The sequence below is a fragment of the Canis aureus genome, chromosome 25, assembly GCF_053574225.1.
Source record: "Canis aureus isolate CA01 chromosome 25, VMU_Caureus_v.1.0, whole genome shotgun sequence".
Lineage (NCBI taxonomy): Eukaryota > Metazoa > Chordata > Mammalia > Carnivora > Canidae > Canis > Canis aureus.
This window is the reverse complement of record NC_135635.1, coordinates 33,319,270-33,344,683: the sequence shown is the minus strand read 5'-3', so window position 1 is coordinate 33,344,683 and position 25,414 is coordinate 33,319,270. Positions and strand designations below refer to the sequence as shown.

General features: G+C 39.5%; 1 protein-coding gene across 9 annotated transcripts in view; it reads right to left on the bottom strand.

Annotated features, from left to right (window-relative positions):
• The window catches only part of GRIN2B (glutamate ionotropic receptor NMDA type subunit 2B), a 543,572-nt gene that overhangs the window by 332,704 nt on the left and 185,454 nt on the right, over nt 1-25,414 (bottom strand). For all 9 annotated transcript variants that reach the window (XR_013364272.1, XR_013364270.1, XR_013364277.1 and 6 more), the window contains one exon: nt 362-790. Coding sequence is in view for 1 of the 9 variants with exons in the window: in XM_077870998.1 (XP_077727124.1) it covers nt 362-772 (411 nt within the window). In the remaining 8 variants the exon portion in view is untranslated. The remainder of the gene's footprint in view (nt 1-361; nt 791-25,414) is intronic.

Here is a 25,414-nt window from a genome sequence, read left to right as displayed (position 1 = left end):
TATGTGTTTCCAAAAAAGAATAGAGCATGCCTTATTTTAAAGGTTTGAAGAAGCTATTCACACACATATTTGAAGAAAATGTATCACAGAACTATAAGCTTCAACATCTTAGACACTTCAGTAAATCCATTTACAAACAAATGGACACATAAACCTGTTCAAACCTACAGAAGCTCTGAATACCTATACCTTTTCCTCACTTTCATCTCCAAAGGCAGAGACTGATTCCTAATCTATCTACTCATTTAGTACATTCTGGTTACTTTCCATCTTTCGTAATCAAGTTTTGCATTAAAATACATGGATCATTTAGTTCTCTATACAAACCCCCCAGGTTCTCCTCCCTGGAGCCCTCCTTTACCTTATCTGCCATTATCATAGAGGAGCCTCCGTGGATGCCCAGGATGGGGGTGAGAGTCTGGGCTGAAATGAAGTCAAGGATCTGGGCAATGGCCTCCTGATCTGTGTCGTCAGCAAACACCACGCCCTGGATCTTCCGGTCAGACATGAGATCACAGATGCGGGTGATGATGCTCTTTGGGTCAGTCTCATTCATGGCTACCAGCTCCACACGGGGAACCACAGAGAGATGGTGGAAATCATCTTTCTCGTGGGCATCCTTGATGGCCACCTCGTCTGAAGTGCCCACGAGGATGACAGCAATGCCAATGCTGGGGGGGCTCTTCTGAGAACGAGCTCTGCTGCCTGACACAGCCAGGACAGCCAACACCAACCAGAACTTGGGAGAACAGCACTCTGCTCTGGGCTTCATCTTCAACTCGTTGACTCCCTGAAAACACAAAGAGAGAGTGGTTAAATTACAACTCTACTACATGATTTGTCTTTGAAGGGGCTGGATACTGCAAGTCAAGAGCCTTATCTCCTTTCACTGATCATCAAACCTAACTTCTGTCTTCTAGCCTTGATCTCTCGTGTTTGCTCAGCAGAATGGGAGAAAGAAAGAAAAAAAAAAAGTCTTTCAAAAGCATCAGGATTCCTTAAGACAATAAGAGCTATTACTATAGCCATCAGCAGCAAACAAACAGAGGCAACAGAGAGAAAGAGGATGTAAGTGCTCTAGGCAGTCATGCCAAGGGCACAAATGCAGGAGTCTCCAAGAGGAAGTCTTGCTGTTGCTGTGTGATCCCTGGCACTTCTGCCACAACCCATCCTTGAATTGCTCTTGGGGCAAGAGAATGGCAGAGACCAGGCAAATGAGCAGCAAAATGGACTCAGCAGAGGCTAGCAACAAAACATGGTCTGGATAAGCTGGCTACAAGGAGCTGCAGAAGCATAAGCCCCTTTACTTTACATTCACCCCAAAGAGGACAAAAGCCTTAAAATTCTTCAGCAACTCACTTAGTAATTGACTTATACTACTTAAAAAAAAATACGTGGACAGTACTTAAAAAAAACCCAACAATTAATCTTGACAATAACCCAGCAGGGGAAAAAATAAGAAAGATATGATTCCCATTTTATAGATGTTAATGCCAAGGCTCAAAGAAGCTAAGAAGTCCAATACCATGAACAAATTAAGTGAAACAGTCATGAATCCAGATCTTCTGGCTTTTTTTTTTAAAGATTCTGTTTATTTATTCATGAGAGAGAGAGAGAGAGAGGCAGAGACACAGGCAGAGGCAGAAGCAGGCTCCATGCAGGGAGCCCGATACGGGACTCATCCCGGGACTCCAGGATCACGCACTAGGCTGAAGGTAGGCACTAAACCACTAAGCCACCCAGGGATCCCAGATCATCTGGCTTTCAGGCCAATTTGCATTCCATTGCATTACACGCCACACTGCCTCTCATATTATTACAAAGAATGGTTTTTGTTGTCGTTGTTTTAAGTAGGCTCCACACCCAGTATGAAACCCCATGTAGGGCTCGAACTCAAGACTATGAGATCAAGACCCGAGCCAAGAACAGACTGAGCCACTCAGGCACTCCTCAAGGACTGGTTTTATTGTGATCTGTCATACATCAAAGCATGGTTATTTTTGACAAATACTATTGAGATCTGTAGTAATTTTAGAGCCACATTAGAAAAATTTTCCATGGCATCCTAAAGCAGTGACTTTCTTGAGATGACAGATTCCATGTCTATACATAATTCACCACCTTCTACCTACAACACACTCCTGCCTTTTGCTTCCCCATTTGCCCCTAAATCTTATATCATGCATCAGACTGGGGACACAGGTCCCTATAGAGCTTGGTCATTTCTCTTTATATTTCTCGTCATTCTCCAAGGGCTCTTCTTATTTAAATAGAACTGATCCCGCTTATGTTGTTTTAACTTTAATGTAAATAATCATTTATGGCACATCTGATACTCTGTGTGTGTGCTGTGTTAGACATTTCCTTATATGCGATCTCTTCCATCCTCATAGAAATGCTACAAATGGTCATCTTTATCCCCATTTCTCAAATGGAGAAACTGAAGCTCAAAACAGTAATGCAATTTTCCCAAGGTCAGTGGTATTATAATGCCAGCGTCTCAATACATGAACATAGTGTTTTTATTCTCCAAGGAAATATTCTACAAACTGCATCCAAAATCAGAAGCAGGGATTCTCATTCTTCTACAAAGATCAAAGATGAAAGAGCTGCTTAATATCTCCTTCTTGCTTGAAAACAAAAGGTAAGATATTAGAGGTCTAAAAACTTTGGAGAGTTTGAGAGTTCAACTAACAAAAAGAAAACACTGAGGATATTGAAAAGATAAGGAAGCATCCACAGTCTGAGCAGACTGCAAAGGGCATTAAGGATTTGAGAGTAAGATGCTGGGGACATTTTGTGGCTGAAGAAGCACAAAATCCAATTCCGTGCTTGGCAGAAAACATTTTGGAATTCTCGGTGTTATAGTCATCCTTCCACACTGCCAAGAAGGAGACCTGTATTGATCATCTTGTCTGTCACTTATGAATAAGATGAGTAGCTCAGTGGTTCACACCTGAGCATGCTTCACTCCCGACAGTTTTCTGGTTTCCATGTCTTTTTGGAAACAGGGCATGGCTATGTGAGCCCTAGAAGCCCGGGCTGATGAACTGTATCCAACCTAGCAAGAGACCCAGGGCCTGCATTCCTCCTACTACAGCTTAAAGCAAAGCAGTGCTGTATGGAGGTGAGCAGCACTGAATATTCAGAGGAAGACAGATAGGTTTTGCACCTCAAAGAGCTGTTAACAAAGTAATAATAATAATAATAATAATAATAATAATAATAATAATAATCTGTTCGATTTCTAACACTGGTTCTCAAGGAGAACCAAAAGATTTCGAACTTGGCAAAGCCAGCAGCTAACCTCATTCCAATGAGATTCTGATCCTACAGTTACAAGTCACTAAATCAGATTCCTTCACATTGAAAAGTGGTCCACTCTGCCATGAGAGTTTATTAACGTTAATGCACTCTACACTCACTCTCCCACTTTGATGTTTTATTTGCTCTTTTGAAAATATCTCTTGTGTTCCTCTATTTCTTCTCACACAATATATTATACTTTGTTATGCAACGGCTAGTTGTGACACCCAAAGAATAGAATCTGGTTTTACCAAGCTTTCTCTTTTATACTCAGGACAGACCAGAACACTTTACAAAGCAATACATTAAGGGAGATACCAGAAACCCAGGGACTGTGAGACAAACAGAGAAGCTCCTTTGAATACAAACTCAATTTCACACATTAGAAGGGGGTCAGTTGAGAGAAAGCATGCTGTCCAAGGTAAGCAAATTGCTTTTGCTCCCTTTTGCAGACAGACCCTAACAGGGTCTGTTAGGCTCAGTAAGCATTTATGGAGCCCCTACTACCTAGCAAACATTGTTCTTGGTGTGGGGGATGCAAGAGTCACAGGCTCTGTCTAAGAGAAAATACACAGAGAGGAGACCTCTTCTCATTTCTATTCGTGTGCTTGGAGTCTAGCAAGACTTCACAGGGAAGGATTCAATAAATGATAACCACTGAGTTTCACTGTTATAAAATTGTCAATATTTGACTATTTTTACCTATAATAGTAATTTATTTTACATATTAAATATTAATAGTAACATTTTACCCGTAACCTAGCATATGCTACACACTATTATTGCCAGGTAATTTTCATGTATTATTAAATCACATATAAACATTATGCATCATAAGTTTTCCCTATATTACAAATAAGGAAACTGATCTTCTGAGAGGTTAAGTATATGACAAAGCTCGCATAGCTAATAAGGGGTGGCTTTAAAGCTTGCATACCTCCAAACTTTCTTTCCTCTTGATATTTCTTTTCTGCTGCCTATTCAATAATTAGAATATAGGAATTAATGAATGAACAAGATCACCAAACAAAACCAAACTGCATTCTAATACCAGGTCCACATTAACTAAGCACCTAAAGATGGGTGAGTCGTCTAATCATCGTCACCATTTCCTTGGCAGGGAAATCAGGATATATGCCTAACCTAAATACCTGAAAGAGTTCTTCTAAGGATCAAATGACAGTATGTATATGGAAGTGCTTTGAGGAATATAAAGTACTCTATAGATGCAAAGGATGTTACCTTTAAGCTTCTATAGAAGTTGTTCCAGGAGACTAGCTATTTGTGAAAGCAAAAAGTCAGCATGTGGGAGGTGAGGAAAGAGAAAGGCAGACCAAGGCTGAGAAGAATATTAAGAGGAACTTCACAGGAGGGCAAGAGATATTAGCTCCCTGACCAATATAACTCCCTGAACAAGATGCTACATAATGGCCTCAGGGTAGCAGCAAGCTCGGCTTGCTTACTTGGCTGCACTTGGCTTACCAGTCAAGTGCAGCAGAATTCAAGAGTCATTCAGGCCAAGGTCAGTAATGGCAATCAAGGGAGCTCAGCACCCCCAGATCGTGCTACAAATTCAGGCACAAGCAGAACCAACAGCAAAGGGGCAGGATTGGAGACTTGACTGCCCACTTCTTGACCTTCTGCCTCCTTGAAGCATAAGCTGAGTGGTTTCCCTGATATCTGGCAAGCAGAAGACCACAGCAGCCTAGGTTCATGCCTCCAGCTGCTTACAGGGTAACTACAGCAGGAACCAGTCCCCACTCTGCCCACAGTGACTCCAAGGGAAGACACATCCAAGTGAGAATCTGGTCTAATCTTGTCCTCAGAGAAAACTGAGTCCTGAGGCAACACCAATAAGAATGATAAAATGTGATTTAATAGATGATTAACTCAAATTTTCCAAGCACCATCCTATAATGCAGTCAGGACACTGTTTGGAGTGAACCTCCCAAGAAGACTGGTTAGTATATGACAGGTAGAGAGAGACATGAAGATGAAAAGTGCCAGAATTATGCATCAAGTCCAGTTTCCCAAACTACCAAGAAAAACAGAAAGTCAGGATACATAGGCTTTAAAATTCATAACAAAAAAAATAATAATAAAAATAAAATAAAATAAAATAAAATTCATAACATTAGGGAGTGTGGGGAAACTAGGAGTCTCGTTGAGTGTAAGTCAAGTGAAGTATAAATAAATGAGTATAACCTTCTTGGAGGTGAGAATATCTATCAAAATTTTAATATCAAGATAAAACAAAGTCCAAATGTGAAAACATTACAAGTCACAAAGAGAGATGTCACACACTGATACCAAGAAGTTACAATGATCAAAAACATATGTGAATCTTAACATTTAGGCTTAACATGTATGAAGTATTAACTAAAACACTTGGAGAGAAAGAGATAAATCCAACAGATAATATAAACAATGACCTAAATGATTTAAAAAAAAAAAAAAAAAGCCTGAGGGGCACCTGGGTAGCTCAGTCAGTTAAATATCTGACTCTTGATTTTGGCTCAGGTCATGATCTCAGGTCATGAGATCAAACCCAGTGTCAGGTTCAGCGCTGGGCATGGAGTCTGCTTAAGATTCTCTCTCCTTGTGCCTCTCCCACCTTTCCCTCTCCCTCTCTCTCTCTTTCTTTAAAAAAAAAAAAAAAAAAAAAAAAGCTGAATAATAAGCTTGTACTAGTTCAGAGAACCAGATATACAAGTACAATAAAAAATATGCTTCTTTTTAAGTATATGGAAAATATTGAATTTATAAAATGCCTCAATAAATTCCAAAAAATCAGTATGAAACAATTGCCATTTTTCTATAATGTGACTAAATCACAAATAAACTTTTAAAGGTAGCTAAAAAAAAAATCGCATATCCAAAAAAAATTAAAAACATACTACTAAGTAACTCTAAAGTGAAGGAAGAATTTACAAGAAACTAAAAAATTCTTTGAACAGAATTAACAATGGAAACATTAAATACCAAAATTTCTAGAGCAAAACTAAAACAGTTTACAGAGAAGCCTATACCTTCAAGTACATTTATAAGAAAACAGAAAACGAAAAATAATTAACAGTTACCTGAGTCAACCGCAGGGAGAAATTAAATAATAAATGTAAATGCATAAATTAATGAAACACAAGGTAAATAAAAGAAAAAACAAAACCAAAAGCTGATTCTTTTTAAAAGACTACCAAAAAGGGATGCCTGGGTAGCTCAGTGTTTGAGCATCTGCCTTTGGCTCAGGGTGTGATCCCAGAGTCCCGGTATAGAGTCCTGCATTGGGCTCCCTGAAGGGAGCTTGCCTCTCCCTCTGCCTATGTCTCTGTCTCTCTCTGTGTCTCTCATGAATAAATAAATAAAAAGTCTTTAAAAAATAAAAAAATAAAAGATTATCAGAGTACTGATAAGACTGATTACGGAGAATACAGAGAAAATGTAAATTAACTTGACAATGTAAAAGGGAAAATAACAACATAGGTGATGGAAATTTTAAAATAATATAGGTATATTATGAAAATTGTTTTTAAACTTAACATATAAATATCTAATATAAAAAGCAAAACAAGGTTCAAGAAAAGGTAGAAATTTTGAATATAATAATAACTAGCAAAGAAAATAAAATGGTTATTGAATTCTCCTAGTTCTAAGTCACCAAAACCAGTCTACCACCTGGGTGCCCCACCTTCACCAAAATAAGAGTAAAATAGGCACACATGCTTTTATAGATGAGGCCTATCAAACTTTTTATGATTTTATTTGTTTGTTTATTTGTTTGTTTATTTATATATTTATTTATTTATTTAAGAGAGAGAGTGAGAGTGAACAAGCAGGCAGAGGAGCACAGGGAGAGGGAGAGAGACAATCCTAAGCAGACTGCACTGAGTGTGGAGCCTTACATAGGGCTTGACCTCAGGACCCTGAGATCATGATCTGAGCCAAAATAAAAAATCAGCGGCTTAGTTGACTGAGCCCCCAGGCACCCTGAGGCCTACCAAACTTTTAAGAAAGAAGTAGTGAGTCTTGTTCATGAAAGTTGAACAAAATAGAAAAACGAGGGAAGTTTAGTTCTAAATTCAGATAAAGTACAAGAAAAGATTATCCTATGATAGTCCCTTTCACTTATGAACATAAAGGCAACATAAAAATCCTAACAAAATATTAGCTAAACAAAAAAACAGTATATTAAAAAAATAATAATCACAATCAAGTATGGTTTACACCAGGAATATAAGGATGGCTTAACTCTAGAATGTAAATCAAAATAATTTACCACCTTAATGGACATTAAATGGGAGACATTTATAGGAATAGCTCAAAAAATTATGATGGAAACACACTTGATTAAGGAAAACATCCATTTATGATGTAAATGTTAGTGTATATTTTTTAAAAATTCTTTGATAATAGGAAATGAAGATCACTCTTTACCTGGTACAAGAATATACTAAAGACTCTTGGTCATATTCCTTTTACAATTGAGAAAATGGCAATGTTAGTGCCATCAGTGCCATTGGAGATTTTGGTAACAAAAGAAGTCGAGAAAACAAATCTGAGTCTTTTTTTTAAGATTTATTTATTTCAGGGAGAAAAAAAGAGAGGGCAAGAGTGGGGGGAGGGACAGGAGGAGAGGGATAGAGAGAATCTCAAGCCTTCTCACTGTGTGAAGAGTTTGACCCAAGGCTCAATCTCAGGACCTTGAGATCGTGACCCCAGCCAAAACCACCTGAGCCACATAGGCACCCTGAAAAAAAAAGTTTTTAAGAATGGAAAGGAAAGAGAAACTAGTATTATATGAAGATATGATGATTATCTACATAGAAATTCCAGTAGAATTTAAAAACTATTATTTTTAATACGAGTAGGGTGTGATTGCTAGATAAACAATATTCTTAGAAGACACCAATAGCTCTCTTTTAACCAACTAGAAAATACAATAGTCACTATTTAGGAAATAACAAAGAATACACCAAAGACCTCTGAAGAGAAAACCTGAAACTCTATTAAGGGGTATGAAAAAAGGCTTGAACAATGTAATCATATACCTTATTCATGAATGTGATAACAATATCATAGAGTTGTATTTGCTCCTGAATTAATCTATAACTTTAAGTCAATCCCATCAAAATAACAGTAGGGGAGGGGGGATCCCCTGGATGGCTCAGCAGTTTAGCGCCTGCCTTCGGCCCAGGGCGTGGTCCTGGAGTCACAGGATCGAGTCTCGCATCAGGCTCCTTGCATGGAGCCTGCTTCTCCCTCTGCCTGTGTCTCTGCCTCTCTCTTTCTGTCTCTCATGAATAAATAAATAAAATCTTTTAAAAAAATAACAGTAGGATTTTTAAAGGAATTTTATTAACATATTCTAAAATGTATATGGAAGATAAAGGTATGGAAAGAACTAATTAATTAAATAAGATGTCCTTATCTGAGCCAATAATAAAAGTATGCCATGAACTAAGAAGTATGATTAACTCAACTCTGCAGAACAGATCCAAAATAAAATTTTTAATTAACATAAATTTAAGTTCCAAGTCAATTTTGAGCTTTAAGTTATAGTTTCTAAATTCAAATTTAGAGAAGCAAAGAAAATGTTGAACCAGAAAGGTACTTTTGACTCAGAATGCTTAGCTTATTAGGCAATAAATGTGTTCACCAACCATCTGATGCAGAAAGTGTGAGTATCGCAGATGTCAAACATGTACTATCTAATGCCATTCTGAAATACAAAACTAATATCTATTTCTAGCAAGTGAATTATAATGCCATCTATAATATTCACGGCATTTGGAAACCCAATTTCAATCCTCCAAATGTATTTAGGGTCTGCTAAATATCATCTAAACATCATCTAACTCTGAAGAAATAACATATAAAAGGCATGAATCTTTGATTTCAATTGACTTAGAACCTAAAATTTCTCTCTGCACTGTTGTTCCCATCAGTATCACACTATTACCATCAATCATTACTCTCTTAGAGCCCCTAGGCTCTATTTCCCCTGCTCTTTCTTCAGAAGGGAACCCGGTAAGAAATCCTGGTAATTTGGGAGGTGGAGGCAGGTGCTGAGACTATGTATGTGCTCATGAAACCAGTAATGAAAGAACAGTCTACCTGGACATTCTACAAGCATACTGAATCCATTTCTAAAGTAGTGACTGGCATGGCAATAAAAAGTGCCCACGGTCCTGTTAGGATATCTACTTATCTAAATACAGTCATGTGCGGAACCAACCCCAAATCCATTTCAACATACCAGAGCTGCAACAAATATAGAAAGTCAAAGAAAACAGGACACAGTTCAATTGCTTCTGGGAAAGTGTTAGATTAGAGAAGAGGAGGACAGATGAGAGAGGTAAAGATACGGTAAACCCTTGATCCAGCAGATGAACTATTAAGTCCTCTTACATAATGCAGGCAAGAATGCCCTTAGAAAGACCACCAGTCCCTTCAAACCCTACAAGAAGACACCCTCATCATTGCGAAGGGCTAATGTGGGATTTAATTCCTTGGCAGAGAAATTTTATTTCTTAGGACTTCTGCTGAATAGGAGCCTTCTTGTTTTTATTTGGGGCGAGCAGAGCTACCATCTGAGAGAGCCTTCCTTTTTCTACACTTCCAGTCGCTAAATCCAGGCTTTTCAATCTGAGCTGTTCTTTCCTGCTTTATGTACAAAGCAGAAGGATCACTTCTACTGCCACCCAAGTTCTTAACACAAGGGTTGTACAGAGAACTAATAAAGGATTATAAATCACTTTCTATGTGTGCATTTTAATAGAAATTTGTAATACAAACGTAGATGATTATCTGTACTCACCCGCAACAGTCATTCATGGGCTTTTTTTTCTCTTTAATATTCTGCAAAAGCAGACACCAAAATTGTTCAAAGTTTCTCTTCTAACATCTGCACATGGTTCCTAATTATAATTAATTTATATGCCTCCAAGGACAGTGTGGGCAGCCCTGCTGAAATCCAAACCTTTTGAAACCTGACTCTGATTACTACCATTTGGCAGCAGATTAGGGCAATTGCATGTATTGGTTTAACGGCAAAATAGCATTTTCAAGTGTTAATAAAAATTATTGGCTTGTCACTGACTATTAAGAGGGGGGGATGAGCTGTGCAAATGGGTGATGGATGATAAAAAGAGAAGCACAGAAACAGGGCAGCAGGAAAATCTCAACTGGGAAGGAGATCAAAGGAAGGTACTGGGAGGGAAACCGTGGGCCAGGGATGGAGCAGGGGCCACTACAGACACTTATCAAGAAAACACTGGTGTTCTCAGGTGTGGACAAACAACCTGTGCATTTAAAATAGATCTAAAGTTTAGGTGTTGAAAAAGGCCATTTCCAAGTCCCCCAAGATCACCCGTTCTGCTGCCTAGGTATCTTCCAAGCTACTGTAACCTTCAACAAAACCTCAACCATAAACCCCAGTACCACCCAGCAACAAGAATCATGCTATGTTGTGGTAGACAGAGAAAAGCTATGGAGTTCAGAACACGTTTTATGTTGACTTCTAACTTGCTGTGCAATCTTGGATCAGTTTTCTTTATCTCTCTGACCCCCAGCCCCCTCATCTGTAAAACATGAGACTGGTACCTGCTTTCACAGGATTACTTTGAAGACTGACTGATTTGACAAATGGTTATTGAATGTTTTCTAGGTGCCAGATGATGCGTTCGGAGATGAGATCCAACACTGAATATGATAAGATCTACAAGGAGATGTCAGTATAGTGGCCAAGACAGACAAAAAGACAGGAAATTACAGTATGACGTGACAAGAGCTATAATAGAGCAGGCCCAGTGCAACATAGAAGACCCAGGAGATCAGGGAGAAACAACACATTGAAATTGCAAAAATAATATATAAGGGGGGCCTGGGTGGCACAGTGGGTTGAACATCCTCCAGCTCTTGATTTTGGCTCAGGTCAAGATCTCAAGGTCATGAGATGGAGCCCTGCATCAGGCTCCCAGCTCCGCGAGGAGTCAGCTGGAGATTCTCTCTCCCTCTCCCTCTGCCCCCCCTACCACTCATATGCTCATTCTCACTCACTTTCTCAAATAAATAAATAAATCTTAAAAAATATATAACAAAATATTAGTTAGAAGGGTATTATGATACAATGAAGAAAGCAAGTCAATGGTATTTGCCACTGAAATTCACATCCACAGAAGTGTGTCAGGATCCCATGGAACTTTGCTTTTAAACGACACTATGCATACAGAGTTCATTTCTAGTGCTTCACAGAACTGCACTTAATTCTCAAAATTATTCTTGACCTTTTCAGGGCTGTGCTATAAGGAGAATGTGTTCTATTTTCCTGTTAAAATCTAATTACGTATGCTTTAGAATTTTCTAAGACAGTCCTTTGGATCCTGTAAATGTGAATTTTCATACCATAACTGCTAATGAAATGATACTGAGACAATGCAGGAAAAAAGATCCAGAAGTCAAAGAGATCTAGAACTGAAATTTTGAATTGACACCTTGTGGGGAGGAGAGGCAATAATTTAAATCATCCAGACCTCACTTTCTTCATTATAAAATGGGGATGATTGTCCTCACCTCCCAGAGTTGTTGTGAATATTAAACAATTTACTTGAAAGCATCTAGCAAACAGCAGGTACCTGACATTTATTCACTGAATGTGAATATACTCTATTCAGAAGGAGATAAGGAGTTTCTATTGCTTCAAATTACTTAGAAAGGAGTCTCTGACTCCCTCCATCCTCTCTAGCTTTCATACAATTTCTACCGACCTCAGAATGGGTTGTTTTAAAAAGTTAGTCTAACATCTCCACATTTATGAGAATGTCTAATACACACACACACACACACACACACAATATACACACACACACACAGATATATCTCAAACATTGATATCAAGTGCTGGCAAGGTTGCAGAATATATATGGGACTCTCATACATCGCTGGTGGCTATGAAAATGGGGTACACACTCTGGAAGACCGTTTTTAGGATTCACATAATGTTGAACAAGTTTACCATAGGTCCAGCACTGACACTCCAAGGTATTTACCTAACTAACTTGAAAACTTTTACTCTGTAAAACACTTCATGCAACTGTTTATAGAGTATTTTTTCACAGTTGCCAAAAACTAAAAACCATCTAAATATCTTTCAATGGATTAATACGCAAAATATGGTACAAATAACAGGCTCCTATCCAATAATAAAGAGAGCTATTGAGGCACACAACAACATGGGCAAATCTCAAAGGCAAAAATGATGAATGAAGAGAGTCAGTTTTAAAATGTTCTATCTGGCATACATAATTCCACGTATGTAAAATTCTCAAAAAGATACAAACTACACCAATGGAGAACATATCAATGGTTGTCATATGTCAAAACATATTAGGGTTTGGGGAGGGTGTGACTATAAAAGAGCAGAAAGAGGGAGTTCTGGTGATGTATCCTAATTGTGCTGATGAATACAAACAAGTATTTTTAAAATCACAGGCCTATATATCCAAGAAAAAGTCAGTTTTACTGTATATTAATTTAGAAAGTCAAATGATATTCCTAAAGTTGTTTTTAAAAAGCTAGTCTATAAGTAATAATCTGATATCTAATACAGACAATATTTAAGGCAGGTTTTAAATCCTAGAACCAGGCAGTACCTACTTCCCCTCCTCTCCAACAGCCACTAAATTTTGTGCAAAGTAATATGACAACTTCAACTACATCAAAACACTAATTTATTATCCTCGGAATCTACACCCTCACTCACTAACAGGGCTCTCCTTGCATGGAGTATAGGAAAGGCAACCCGATTCTCACTACTCTGGCTAGTAAGATACCTTTCTTACAAACCCTAATGAAGTGAGGGCAAGGATTACATCTGTCTTCCTTGTCTATCTCCTGTATTTAGCAGAGTGCATGGCATGTGGCAAGTGCTCAACAAACATTTACTGATGACAATTCATGAGTGAACCAATGAATGAGTACCTAAGAATACCAATAATGAATTGCCTCTCTCCATCAATACTGACACAGAAATGAAGGCACTGTTTTAGGCCTTTTACTCCTCGAGGGTTATAACATGAAGGAAAATACTATAAACACCAATACCATCTTCAATTTCTTGATATTATATTCCTAGGTTAATGTTGTTAGCTGATAATTGCTTATTTACCAGAGTGTTTATTTGCATGTGTACATATCTATATGAATCAATGCCCATGCAAGTGACTTATGCATATGTGTACAAATTAACCCTCTTACCTCTCTTGGTCTCTGAGGCTTTTCTTTAAAGATTTTATTTATTTATTCATGAGAGACACAGAGAGAGAGGCAGAGATATAGGTAGAGGGGGAAGCAGGCTCCCTGCAGGGAGCCTGATGCGGGACTCAATCCCAGGACTCTGGGATCATACCCTGAGCCAAAGGCAGATGCTCAACCACTGAGCCACCCAGGCATCCCTTGGTCTCTTGAGTTCTAAGATGATTCTGCTGATGAAACATGGCAGCCATACATGATTCAGCCTTCACTCAGAGCCTAGGTTTAAAACAAGATGCTAAAAAATAAGAAATAAAATAAAATAAATAAAACAAGATGCTGAGGCCATAAAAGACTTCACAGAGAACACAGTAGCAGGGCCAGAATCAATAAGGAACAAAAGTCACACTATTTGAGCTGGCTAGTATTAGGCCAACTCTTGATGCGCTCATATATTCCTTAATATAAAATGCTAGGTTTTTTTTTAAGATTTTATTTATTTACTCATGAGAGACACAGAGAGAGAGGCAGAGACACAGGCAGAGGGAGAAGCAGGCTCCATGCAGGGAGCCCGACGGGGGACTCGATCCCGGGTCTCCAGGATCACACCCTGGACCAAAGATGGCGCTAAACCGCTGAGCCACCACCTAAAACACTAGTTTTATTACTGCCATCCAGTAATAAGACATATTTGTTAACTACTCAACCTATCATAACTGAGAACTTACCTCATTTAAATCCCTCTAACAACACGTGTGGAATTAAGCATCTACTCAGAGAATTAATCATAAATTGAAACAACTCTAACTTCACTTGTCCTTCTTCCTCTCTTCCCCTTCCTCTCAAATTACTATATAAGAATGGTGTAGCAGAAGGGACACAGAACCAAGGATCAGGAAATCTGAGGCCCTACAGCCATTCTGCCTCCAACAAGCCACGTGACTTAGAAAGAATGACTCAACCTCTCTGTGGTTCTACTTCTTTATCAAGGAAACTGGGCTGGTTGTTCTCAAAGTCTCTTCTAGCTTTAAGAATCTGTGAATCTCTCCATCTTCCATTTCCCCCTGAAGAGCAATGCTCTACTATTCTCTGAGCCCTGGGAGGCAGACCTGTCTGAAGTACCTCAATGGGCTTCCTAGTCCTCTGGCTTCTAGGTGGGTTTGACCAATAGGGAGCACAGGCAGGAGCTCAGGGGGAACATGAAGACCAAATCTAGGGTATTTACTGCTCATGCGTCCCTCCCTGAGGGTCCACTGTGTGTTGGTTTTATCACTTTACTACAGTCACAGGTTCCATAAAATGACCCTCTCCACGTGGCTCTCTCCACACAGAATCCCCTCCAGACTCCAGAAATTGCTCCTACTTTCCTCCTTTGGGACTACAGGTGGTGATAACTACACCAAGTTGCTTCTAGGTCCGGGACACTACTATTTCTCGTAGTTTCTGTGCACTGCCCACACCTTGGTAAATGGTCTTTTTTCTAGACTGACTTCAAACTAAACAGGTTCGGGGTGTCATCTGTTTCCTGCTCTAACCATAAATAATACAGATTCCTCCTGCATTCCACAAGAATGGCCAGATACCTCTCTTAGTTTCAAAATGGCAAAAGCAGGACCTGAATTCTACTACCACCCACCACTAGATGAAGTACAACCTCTCTTGATCAAGCTTTCTGCCTATCCTCAGGTCCTGGTTAGCAGCATCAGGCTGCAATGCTCTCCAAGTGCCTAACCCTCTGCATAGAATAGATAAACATTTATAAAGTATTTCAAGAGATCAGCCTTCAGAAGCCAACATTTTGAAAGTGAAGAACATAAAAACAAACAAACAAACAAACAAACAAAACCACATTGGGAACCAAAAAACACACTAAGCAATTATCAGAATGACTATAAAGCACAATCCAGAAAAAAGGCAGCATTTTCATGAAGTAAAATGTGGTCATTAAATAGGACTTTATACTGCTGAAGAAACAAATTGGTTAATGAAACCCTAACTTCCCTTCTCTCTCTCTCTCTCTCTTTGATTTGGTTGGAATCTGCTGCAAGAAAATTGGATTTCAGAATCAATTTTCACTGACAAATTATGAACCAAAGCACAAGCCAAGAAATACAGCAACACAAGAAAACACAAAAGTGATATTTCAAGTAAACATATGGCACTTAACTTTGCATTTTTTCTTAATATGCAGAAATTAAAATAGTGAAAAAGAATGAAAAATGGATTGGGGCAGCCCCAGTGGCCCAGCGGTTTAGCGCCACCTTCAGCCCAGGGGGTGATCCTGGAGACCCGGGATCGAGTCCCACACCGGGCTCCCTGCGTGGAGCCTGCTTCTCCCTCTGCCTGTCTCTCTCTCTCTCTCTCTCTCTCTCTGTTTCTCTCGTCTCTCTGAATAAATAAATAAAATCTTTAAAAAAAAAAAAGAATGAAAAAATGTCTGTGAATCCTTGCTGTAGCCATAATAATACGGTCGCAATTTGGTCACCCTTCAAATTTTATATTGTTTTTTAAAAGCACAGAGCCACTCCCTCTGAATCTGGCATTTTTATGCCACTAGAACAGCATGTATACATCAGGCCTGAATTACCGTGTCCACCATCGCCACAGAAAAGGCAGGGCAGGGACAGCTGGCACAGCCTGCACTCCTTTCCATGCCCCAAGGAGGCCAAATGAAGCTTCTCCCTGACTCGACGCACTTACCAGCTGTGCTGTAATCCATGGGCAGAGAGCTGTACATCCAGATACAAAGAGTGCAATTAGATTTTGATATATGAGATGATGGATGCTAATTAAACTTCTGTGGTGATCATTTCACACAATGTATGTAAGTCGAGTCATTATGCCATCTACCCTTAAACTTAACAGTCAATTACGTTTTAACAAAACTGAAAAAAATTTAGAATGAGAGCAACATCTTTTTTTTAAAGATTTTATTTATTTATTTGAGAGACAGAGAGAACAAGCATGAGTAGGGGGAGGGAGACAGAGGGAGTAGCAGACTCCCCGTTGAGCAGGGAGCCCAGTGTAGGGCTCGATCCCAGGACCCCGAGATCATGACCTGAGCAGAAGGCAGACACTTAACCGACTGCCATCCAGGTGCTCCCCTCCCCGAAAGCAACATCTTAAAACTTACAGCCTTACCCCAGAGCTCCTATCCCTTTCCCCTCAAAAATCCAATGAATCAACAAATCCCTACTGAGGCCCAGGTGTGAATCACAGCAAGGTGTTCCAGGGAGTCTAGATCAGGCATCTGCCCACAAGGACCATGCACTCTGACCCCCCCAACCCCCAAGCCTGGACCATCACAGGGCAAGAAGGGGAACAGAGAGAGAGACTGCTCCGGGCTTGGGTATTGAGGACAACTTCTCTGGATGCAGCTCTGAGGGGATGTAAGGTGAGGAGGACACAGGCTTGAGTGAAGGTGCCTGAGAGAGGACAGTAAAGTGGAAAGGCAAAGAGCACCAGAGCTCCCCAGGGATGCGCAGCAGCGTGGCCTGGCCAGCGGCAGGGGTCCATGGAAAGGCAGTGGAGGGATACAGCTGAAAAGGTGCTCTGAGTAATGTGGATGCTCACTGAAGGCCCAGGGCCATTCACTGCCAGTAGAGGCAGCAAGAGGAGACACAAGAACTGGAGGGGCAGGACAGACATCCGTCACCACATCCAGGGCGCTCTCAACTTCCAGGGTAAAGGAAACCACCACAGCCGCCCTAGAGAGCTGTTTGGGAAACCAACCAACCAGGCAGATGTATTACAGCGCAGAAAGTCCTCATCTGCCACCTATGACAGAGCCACAATTACAAGTTGAGACCCCCATTTCATAATGATGAAGCAACCAAAGCACTTAGGAAATTCCATTCACTGAAGTGCTCCTGATTGAGAGCGTTCATTGGAAAGAATCCTCTCCATGCAAACATTTCCCTGTGGGGGTAAGAAGCTGGAAGCAGTGACCCTGAGCTACTCCAGGCACCTGCCCTTGGACTCACAGACCCCTCTTTCCCCTCCCCACCATCCTGAGGCCACTCCTTCAGCTCTTCTGTGAGTTCCTCTCACGCACTCCTTCAGCCTCATTGAAACTCTCACGGAAACCCTTCATCCTTAGGCTGCCTTTGTGTAGTTGTCTAACTCTCTCTGGGCCTCACTCTGGCTGAGGCGTGAATGAGCATGAGTGCATGTGCACCTGCACGTGTGCATATGTGTAAGAGAGGGAATATCTCACCTGCACTCCTTCTGTTCTACCTACCCCAACCTCTTCATTCCATTCCTTGTCTTGCTTCTCAAATACCTTCTTTTATTCTTAACATTTCCTGCTCTGGAGTTCTGAGTGTCCTCACACTTGCATCTACTCAGTTTGATTAAAACTACCTTGAAACAAGTCACTGAGAACATGTGTATGAACAAGTCCAGTTGCCTTTTTTTTTTACTGCTCCAGTTGTCCCTGGTGGTGCAGACGAAATTTATCATTGGCTTTTTCCCCATGTTCCCCATCCCTCCTGCCACCTGCCCCTTCCACATCTCCTTGGTCTGCTCACACCTGACAGCCTCTTGCTCTACTCTCTCACTTTCTCTGGACCACTCTCTCCTCACTTTGTCTCTCCAGAGGGCTTTATTTTCACCCAGAATTTAGCCACTACCCCGCAGGGCTTTCCCCTTCTCCAACCAAGCCTGTGACTCAAATCTTACTCATTCCTAAACTATAAAGAAAGGTCTAGTTTTACACTTGTATCCATCTGCTTGGTTAACTGGCCTCACTTCAAGGTTAACATGTCTGAAATGTTTCAAAGCTCTTCACGTGCCTTTGTCCTTTTCCTTCGTCTAATTTATATTATAGGGTCTACGTCAAACCCTCTGATTTTAGCACCCAATTCTTCCTTCATCACCTGATGCAAGGTCCTAATGTTTTCATACAACCATCTTTTCCTCTGGCTCTTTCTCACACTCAACATCAAAATATCCCCACTTAAATCACTTGCAAAACTACATTTTTCTATCTTTAAATCCTGACATCTTCTTTCCTATTCTCCTCTTCACTTCAGGATCTACTTAGAGGAATAGCCTGAGAGAACATAACTGATCCAGTCTGGGCTCCACAGAGTTTAATGAAAGGAACTGCTAAGCCTTTAACCTTGCACCTAATTAATCATTCATGCATTGAAATTTACTTGTTCTTCCGTGAGTCACGTGATTGTTCATTCCCACACCAATTCTCCAAATTTCCATCTGTCTCCTCATTTAGAGTCAACATGGCTCTTTCTTATACAAATTTCTCTAGGATACAGATGAAGAAATAATGCAGAGATCAACTAGTTATCTATGACACAGAGTGTGTATCACATTAGCCAAGAGGAAGGGGATACAGTGAGTGCCATAGGGTGACTCTGGGCTTATCAAGAATATTCTCCCAGGAAATCTGTAGTTCAGAGGAAATAGATGGGCTCTGGCAGAGGATGTGTAGACCAGAAAGGGGGCTGAGAAAAGCATCAGAATTGGTATGGACCAGAGAATAAGTATAAGGCACCAAAGAAGGAAATCCTAGCTAATCCAGGAGAAGAAAGAGCAGCCATGTAAGTCGTAATGAAAAACAATTTTTTTTTTTTTGGAATTGGCAAATATAATCTATTTTTCTAAAGAGGTATTGAGAAGTAGTGGAAAAAGCCCTGGATTTGAAAAAGACTTATTATATGACCTTAAGCACATCACTTAGCCTCACTGAACCTCAGAGAAGTAGCTCATCTCCAAAACATAAACAACAATGCCTATTTCTCAGGAGTGTGAGACTTATGTGAGAAAGCATGTATGGATGTATCTTACAAATTGAAAGACACTCACTATGTGAATGTGTAAGTTTGTTATTACTAAATGGTACTGACAAATAAATTATTCATTCATACATATACCAGCATGTAAATTTTAACTAAAAATAAAGCTTTTCTTGGTAATTATACTGAGGTATAAGTTGCACACATTAAAATTTGCCCTTTCAGGGGGGCACCTAGGTAGCTCAGTCAGTTAAGCATCTGGACTCCTGATTTCAGCTCAGGTCATGATCTCAGGGTCATGAAATCAAGCCTCACGTGAGGCTCTGAGCTCAGCACAGAATCAGCTTGAGACTCTCTTTCTCCCTCTGCCCCTCCCCTGCTCTCTCTCTCTCTCTCCAATAAATAAATAACTCTCTCTTTTTTTAAATTTTTAGATTGATTTCCTTTTCTTAGGAGAGCACAAGCAAGCATATGGGTTCAAAGTGGGGTGAGTGGGAGGAGAGGGAGAAGGGAAGCGACAGGGACAAGCAGACTCCCTGCTGAGTGTGGAGCCCAGTCAGGAATCAGTCTCATGACCTGAGCTGAAACCAAGAATCGGAGGCTCAACAACTGAGCCACACGGGCGTCGCAAAAAAATAAATCTTTAAAAAACAAATTTGCCCTTTGATGTACAGTTCTGTAAGTTTTGACAAATATATGCAGTACGTAACCACCACCACAATCCATATACAGAATATTACCATCATCTAAAATGTTCCCTGTGCCCCCTTGTAACTAACCCCTTCTGCCCTTTCCTGCCCCTGGCAATCACTGATTTGAATGCCCTCCCTATAATTTTGTCTTTTCCAGAACATACTGTACATAGAAACACCAAACTCTATGCAGCCTTTTTCATCTGACTTCCTTCACTTGAAATAATGGCTTTTAAGATTCCTCAATATTGTTGGAAGGATCAGCACTTTGTCCTTTTAATTGGCAAATGGTATTCCTTTGTATGGACATACTGCAATATGTTTATCCATTCGTTGTTGATGGACATTTAGAGCGTTTCCACTTTTGATGATTATGAATAAAGCTGCTATAGCATTCATATGTAGTTCTCATGTGTTTTCATTTCTCTTTAGAGTACCTGGATGTGGGACTGCTAGATTATACAGTAAGAGTAATTTTAAGTTTTAAATTGCCAGACTTCTCCAAAGTAGCTATACTTTTCTTTCTTTCTTTCCTTTCTTTTCCTCTTTCTTCCTTTCTTCCCTCCTGCTTTCCTTTTTTCTTTTTTTCAAACTTCATCCATCCTACTGGAATGTTAATGCATCTTATTGTGATTTTGATAGGAATTTCCTGCCAGCTAATAACATTGAGGATCTTTTCAAGTGCTTATTAACCATCAGTATCTATTTTGTAACTGGGTTGTTTGTCTTACTGTTGGTTTAAAAGGGTTCTTCATATATTCTAGATACAAGATCTTTATATGCTTTTTGTACATATTTCTCTCACTCTGTATCTTACCATTTCCTTAACAATGCCTTTGAAAGAAGAGAAGTTTTTATTGCTAATGAGCTTAATTTATCATCTTTTTTCTTTTATGGTCATGCTCTTTGTACACCTAGGTAACCTAACTAAAGACACAAAAATTTTTCTCCTGTTTTCTTCTAAAAGTTTTTTAGTTTCATATTTTTATAGTGGTAGTTCTACGATACATTTTAAGTTAATTTTTAACATAGCATATGGTTCTCTTTTTGGTAAAAAATATATTGACTATATATGTGTGAGTCTACTTCTAAACTCTCTTCAGCTTGACCAATCTTTATGTCTATTCTCATGACAATATCACATTATCTTGATTACTGTTGCCTTATAGTTAAGTCTTATAATCAGACAATATATGTACTCCAATGTTGTCTTTTTATTCAAATTGTTTTGACTTTTTTGCTTTTCAGTATAAATATTAGAATCAGCTGTCAATTAAAAACTTGCTGAGATTTTTACTGAGCTTGTGTTGATTCTATATAAAAATCTGAGAATTGACATCTCAATACTACATCAGATATAGCCCTAAAAATCTCTCTCTTTTTTTGGACTGAAATAGGCTTATTAGAGGAAGAGTAACAAAAAGAAATTAAAGATTTTTTACTTTCTTTGTTTCCTTTTTTTTTCTTTTTTTGCGGTATAATTGACATATAACATTATGTTAGTTTTAAGTGTACAAAATAATGATTCAGTATTTATGTATGAATATGTTTTTGATGTCATAACTTTATTTTTATATTCAATTCCTAACTGTTGACAGGACGTATAAGTACAATTAAATTTTGTATATTGACCTTGTATCCTGTCATCTCACCAAACTTCCATATTCATTTTATTAGGGTTTTTTTCTTGTAGATTCTTTGCTACCTTCTACATAAATAATTACAAATAGAGAGTTTTATTTTTTCCTTTCACTTATTTTTCTTGTTTTATTATACTGGCTAGGACCTCCAATACAATTTTTCACAGGAATGGTACAGGGAACATCTTGTTTTGTTCCTAATCTTAGAGGTAGAGCATTCAGTCTTTTAGCATGAAGTAGGATATTACCTGTAGGGCTTTCGTGCATGTCTTTTTTCAGGTTAAGGAAGTTCCCTTTTATTTCTAGTTTGATGAAATCTTTTAGTTGTGAATATGTATATACAATCAGGTTTTATATTTTTATTTTGTTGTTGATTTCCTTTACTTAAAATGTTTCTTCCACCTTTGCTTCAAGATTCCTTCTATGAGCTTGGTTGCTCATAGAGACTTGAGAGAAGAAAGCAGTGCATTTAAATTAGTACTTGTAGTGGGCTACTGGCTAAAGGATAAAACAAAGTAAGCAGCTATCCAAGGAAGTTGCAACTATTCATGTAGGAGATATTAAGGCCATTAAAAAAAAAGAAACCTGCTGGAGATAACAGATCTGAAATTGGTGAAGAGTAGGAGTCTAAAATTGTATTAAAGTTTTCCTCTAGGGAACCCTGGGTGGCTCAGCGGTTTAGCACTGCCTTCAGCCCAGGACGTGATTCTGGAGACCTGGGATCGAGTCCCATGTCAGGCTCCCTGCATGGAGCCTGCTTCTCCCTCTGCCTGTCTCTCTCTCTCTCTCTCTGTGTGTGTGTGTGTGTGTGTCTTTCTCATGAATAAATAGATAAAATCTTTAAAAAGTTTTTCCTCTACACCAACATATGGGGAAGAAGTTTGTGATGGGGGACAATTCTGGAAATAAGTTCTGTATGTTTTATACCAATTTCCAAGGGTCAGCACTACAGAATTGTAGGAAATCTGGTAGATAATTAAAGATAAATACTAAACCACAGAAAAAGAGCAATCAGGGCCAAAAAAAAAAAAAAAGCTGATTAAAGTGTCAGCTAAATGAAGATGAAATCTCTCTCTAAATTGAAAACACATATGCACATCCATAAGAGATCTTTCTGAACCAGGATGTGTTTAGAAACCCAAAACTAACTTTTTCTCCTCATTAGTGTAAGAATTTTCACTCTCCCCTCCTGTCTACTTCACTCTCCATCTGAGTGCTCTATAGCCTTGGTGAGGACCCATCACTATCCCCTACCTGAGAACCACATCCTGATCCCCACATCACTCGCACCAGCGCCCCTGCTGCCTATGGGGTCTGGGAGGTGCTGATAACAAAATCTAAAGGAAAGCTTAACTATACTTTTTATGTTGGCTCAGGAATCCACCAAACTTCCTAAAAGAGGTCATATTCTTAAGTTTAAGCAAGAGTCTCAGAAACTGATTTTGAAATACAATTTGTTCATAAGACAAAATATTCATGCACAGAGGGGAAACAGTGGGAGCAAAGTTTATAGTTTATTAGAGAACTCATATCTTATGCAGTGTATCTCCAAATATGATCTGCAGGCAACTTGCCTCAGAAATACTTGAGCACTTGGCAAAATCTGCAGATATGTGGGCCTAACCTCAGAAAAAGTGAGCACAACCTCTGGAGATGAAACTCAAAGATCTGCCTTTTTCACAAGTGCCCCAAGTGATACTGTTGTGCACTACAGATAGAGATGTCCTCAACAGAAGAGTGCAGAAAAACCAATCTCTCCCCAAACCAATCCACCAGCACATTCAAGTCTCAGAGCAGTGTTTCTCCAACTATGGCCACCATCAGCTTCTTTTTAGTAGAACAGAACAGATCGTTTCATCTTATGCAGAACTCTTACAAAATCAGTTCACTCCCATGATGAACACTACTTTGAAAAGCCACAGAGACATTCAGGTCAGAGGCTGCCTCAGAAGCAGCACACATTTTATCCTGTGTTCCTACATAGTTTTACACAAACTTGCTTGCTCCGGCTCGCTGAACTAGGGCTGGGTCGTGACCAAGTTTTTAGGAAAACTGCAATTTGAGTTCAGAAAAGCTGAATAAGTTAGCTGCAGGCAACGGACTTGTTGAATAGACCGGTGGGCTGACGTGTGACTTGGAGTGAGTGATTCTGAGCTGAGCACTGCTGATGAGCACGCAGGAAGAGCCAGGTGGTGAAGAGAACAGCAGATTGGCAGAGATAGGGAAGCAGAGACAAAACCTCAATGGTTCATTAGCCAGCAGGGTGGGGGTGGGCGGTGGGGGGAGCGGGGAGACATGCAGAGTGGGTGCCCTGGTCCCAGCAGGAAGTCCAACACTCACCCCCAACCCCAGCGAGGGCCTCTTGAGGCCCATAATCCTCACCTTGTAATAAATCTCCTCAACCCAAGCCAGTTCCAGGGACTTCAGCACCTCTCAACCAAGTAATTTAGGGAATGATGGTACTATAATAGAGGTGCACAGAGTAAGTCCTCACTCCCAAACACTTATGTAGTACTTACTGTGTGATAACCCATGCTCCAAGCACTTTAGAGGTAGTAATTCACCTCATCTTCACACAACTCTATGAGGCAGATATAATTTTTAGACCCATTTAACAGATGAAGAAACTGAGGGGTACAAAAGCAAAGTATAACTTTTGAGTGACACTTTTTTAGTGATACTTTCGGTGATACGTTTTAAAATTAAGTAACCCCAGGTTATGCTGCTCCCAAATGGAGAAGCCGCGGTATGAAGGTAGGCAGTTATTTCTAGCATCCCTGCACTTAATCACATCCTCTCAAATGGCAGCACAGACAATTACACTTCAAGCTGAAAAATAATTACAAAAACAGGCTTAAAAGTTTTTAAAGAAATTTGCAGTGATACAGATGAAACAAAAACATGGAAAAAGAAGAAAACAGATTATAAAAAATTTAATAACAAAAGCCACTTCTTAAAATTTTTTATTAACAAGTAACATTTAAACAGACAAGACCATACATTATGAGTGTATATGCAACTCAATGAATTTTTATAAAATAAGCCATCACTAGTGTCTTTAAATGCTTTCATAATTAAATAAGTATAGAGAAATAGTCATGGTGTGGGGAAAGGAATGCTTGCTCTCTCCCTGAAACTAAATTAAAAAAAAAAAAACTAATATACAGACTAATATATAAAACTATACATAAGGCAGGGGGTAGAAGGCATAAAATTCAATAGAACTCTTACAAAAAGATCAGCAAATGACAGCATGAATGGAAGCAGAAAAACATAAGAAAAAGAAATCAAAACTCCTACAAGACTAATTCAATTCTTAGTCAAAGCGACCTGCTTCCAAAACACTTTGGGGATTTATTGCCGTCTTACTTACACTTACCCACTCATCCAGGACAAGTAATAATTATGCAAAGTGAGTAATGAAGACTGGGGGTTTGTGGATCTCATATATTTTATTTCTTTGGAGCAGCCGTGAAGAAGTGAGAGTGCCAATAAATGCTTCTCTGCGCCAATAAGCCCCCAGGTATTTACTTCTGAAGCCGGTTCTGTGGCCAGGGATTACATTTATGTGGCACCTTCCCTCTGAAATGTGCGTCCTCAAAGGTACGGTAACACTGGCCCTGTGCAAGTGGCCAAGGACTTGGCCCCAGGACTGGGAAAGTTCGCATCTACCTTCAGCCACCTCTACAAGTCCCTTGGCACCTTTGTCCCAATTCCAAGTCAATTGAGCAAACAATGAAATAGCTGAACTGGCATTGGAAAGAGAAGGCAAAGA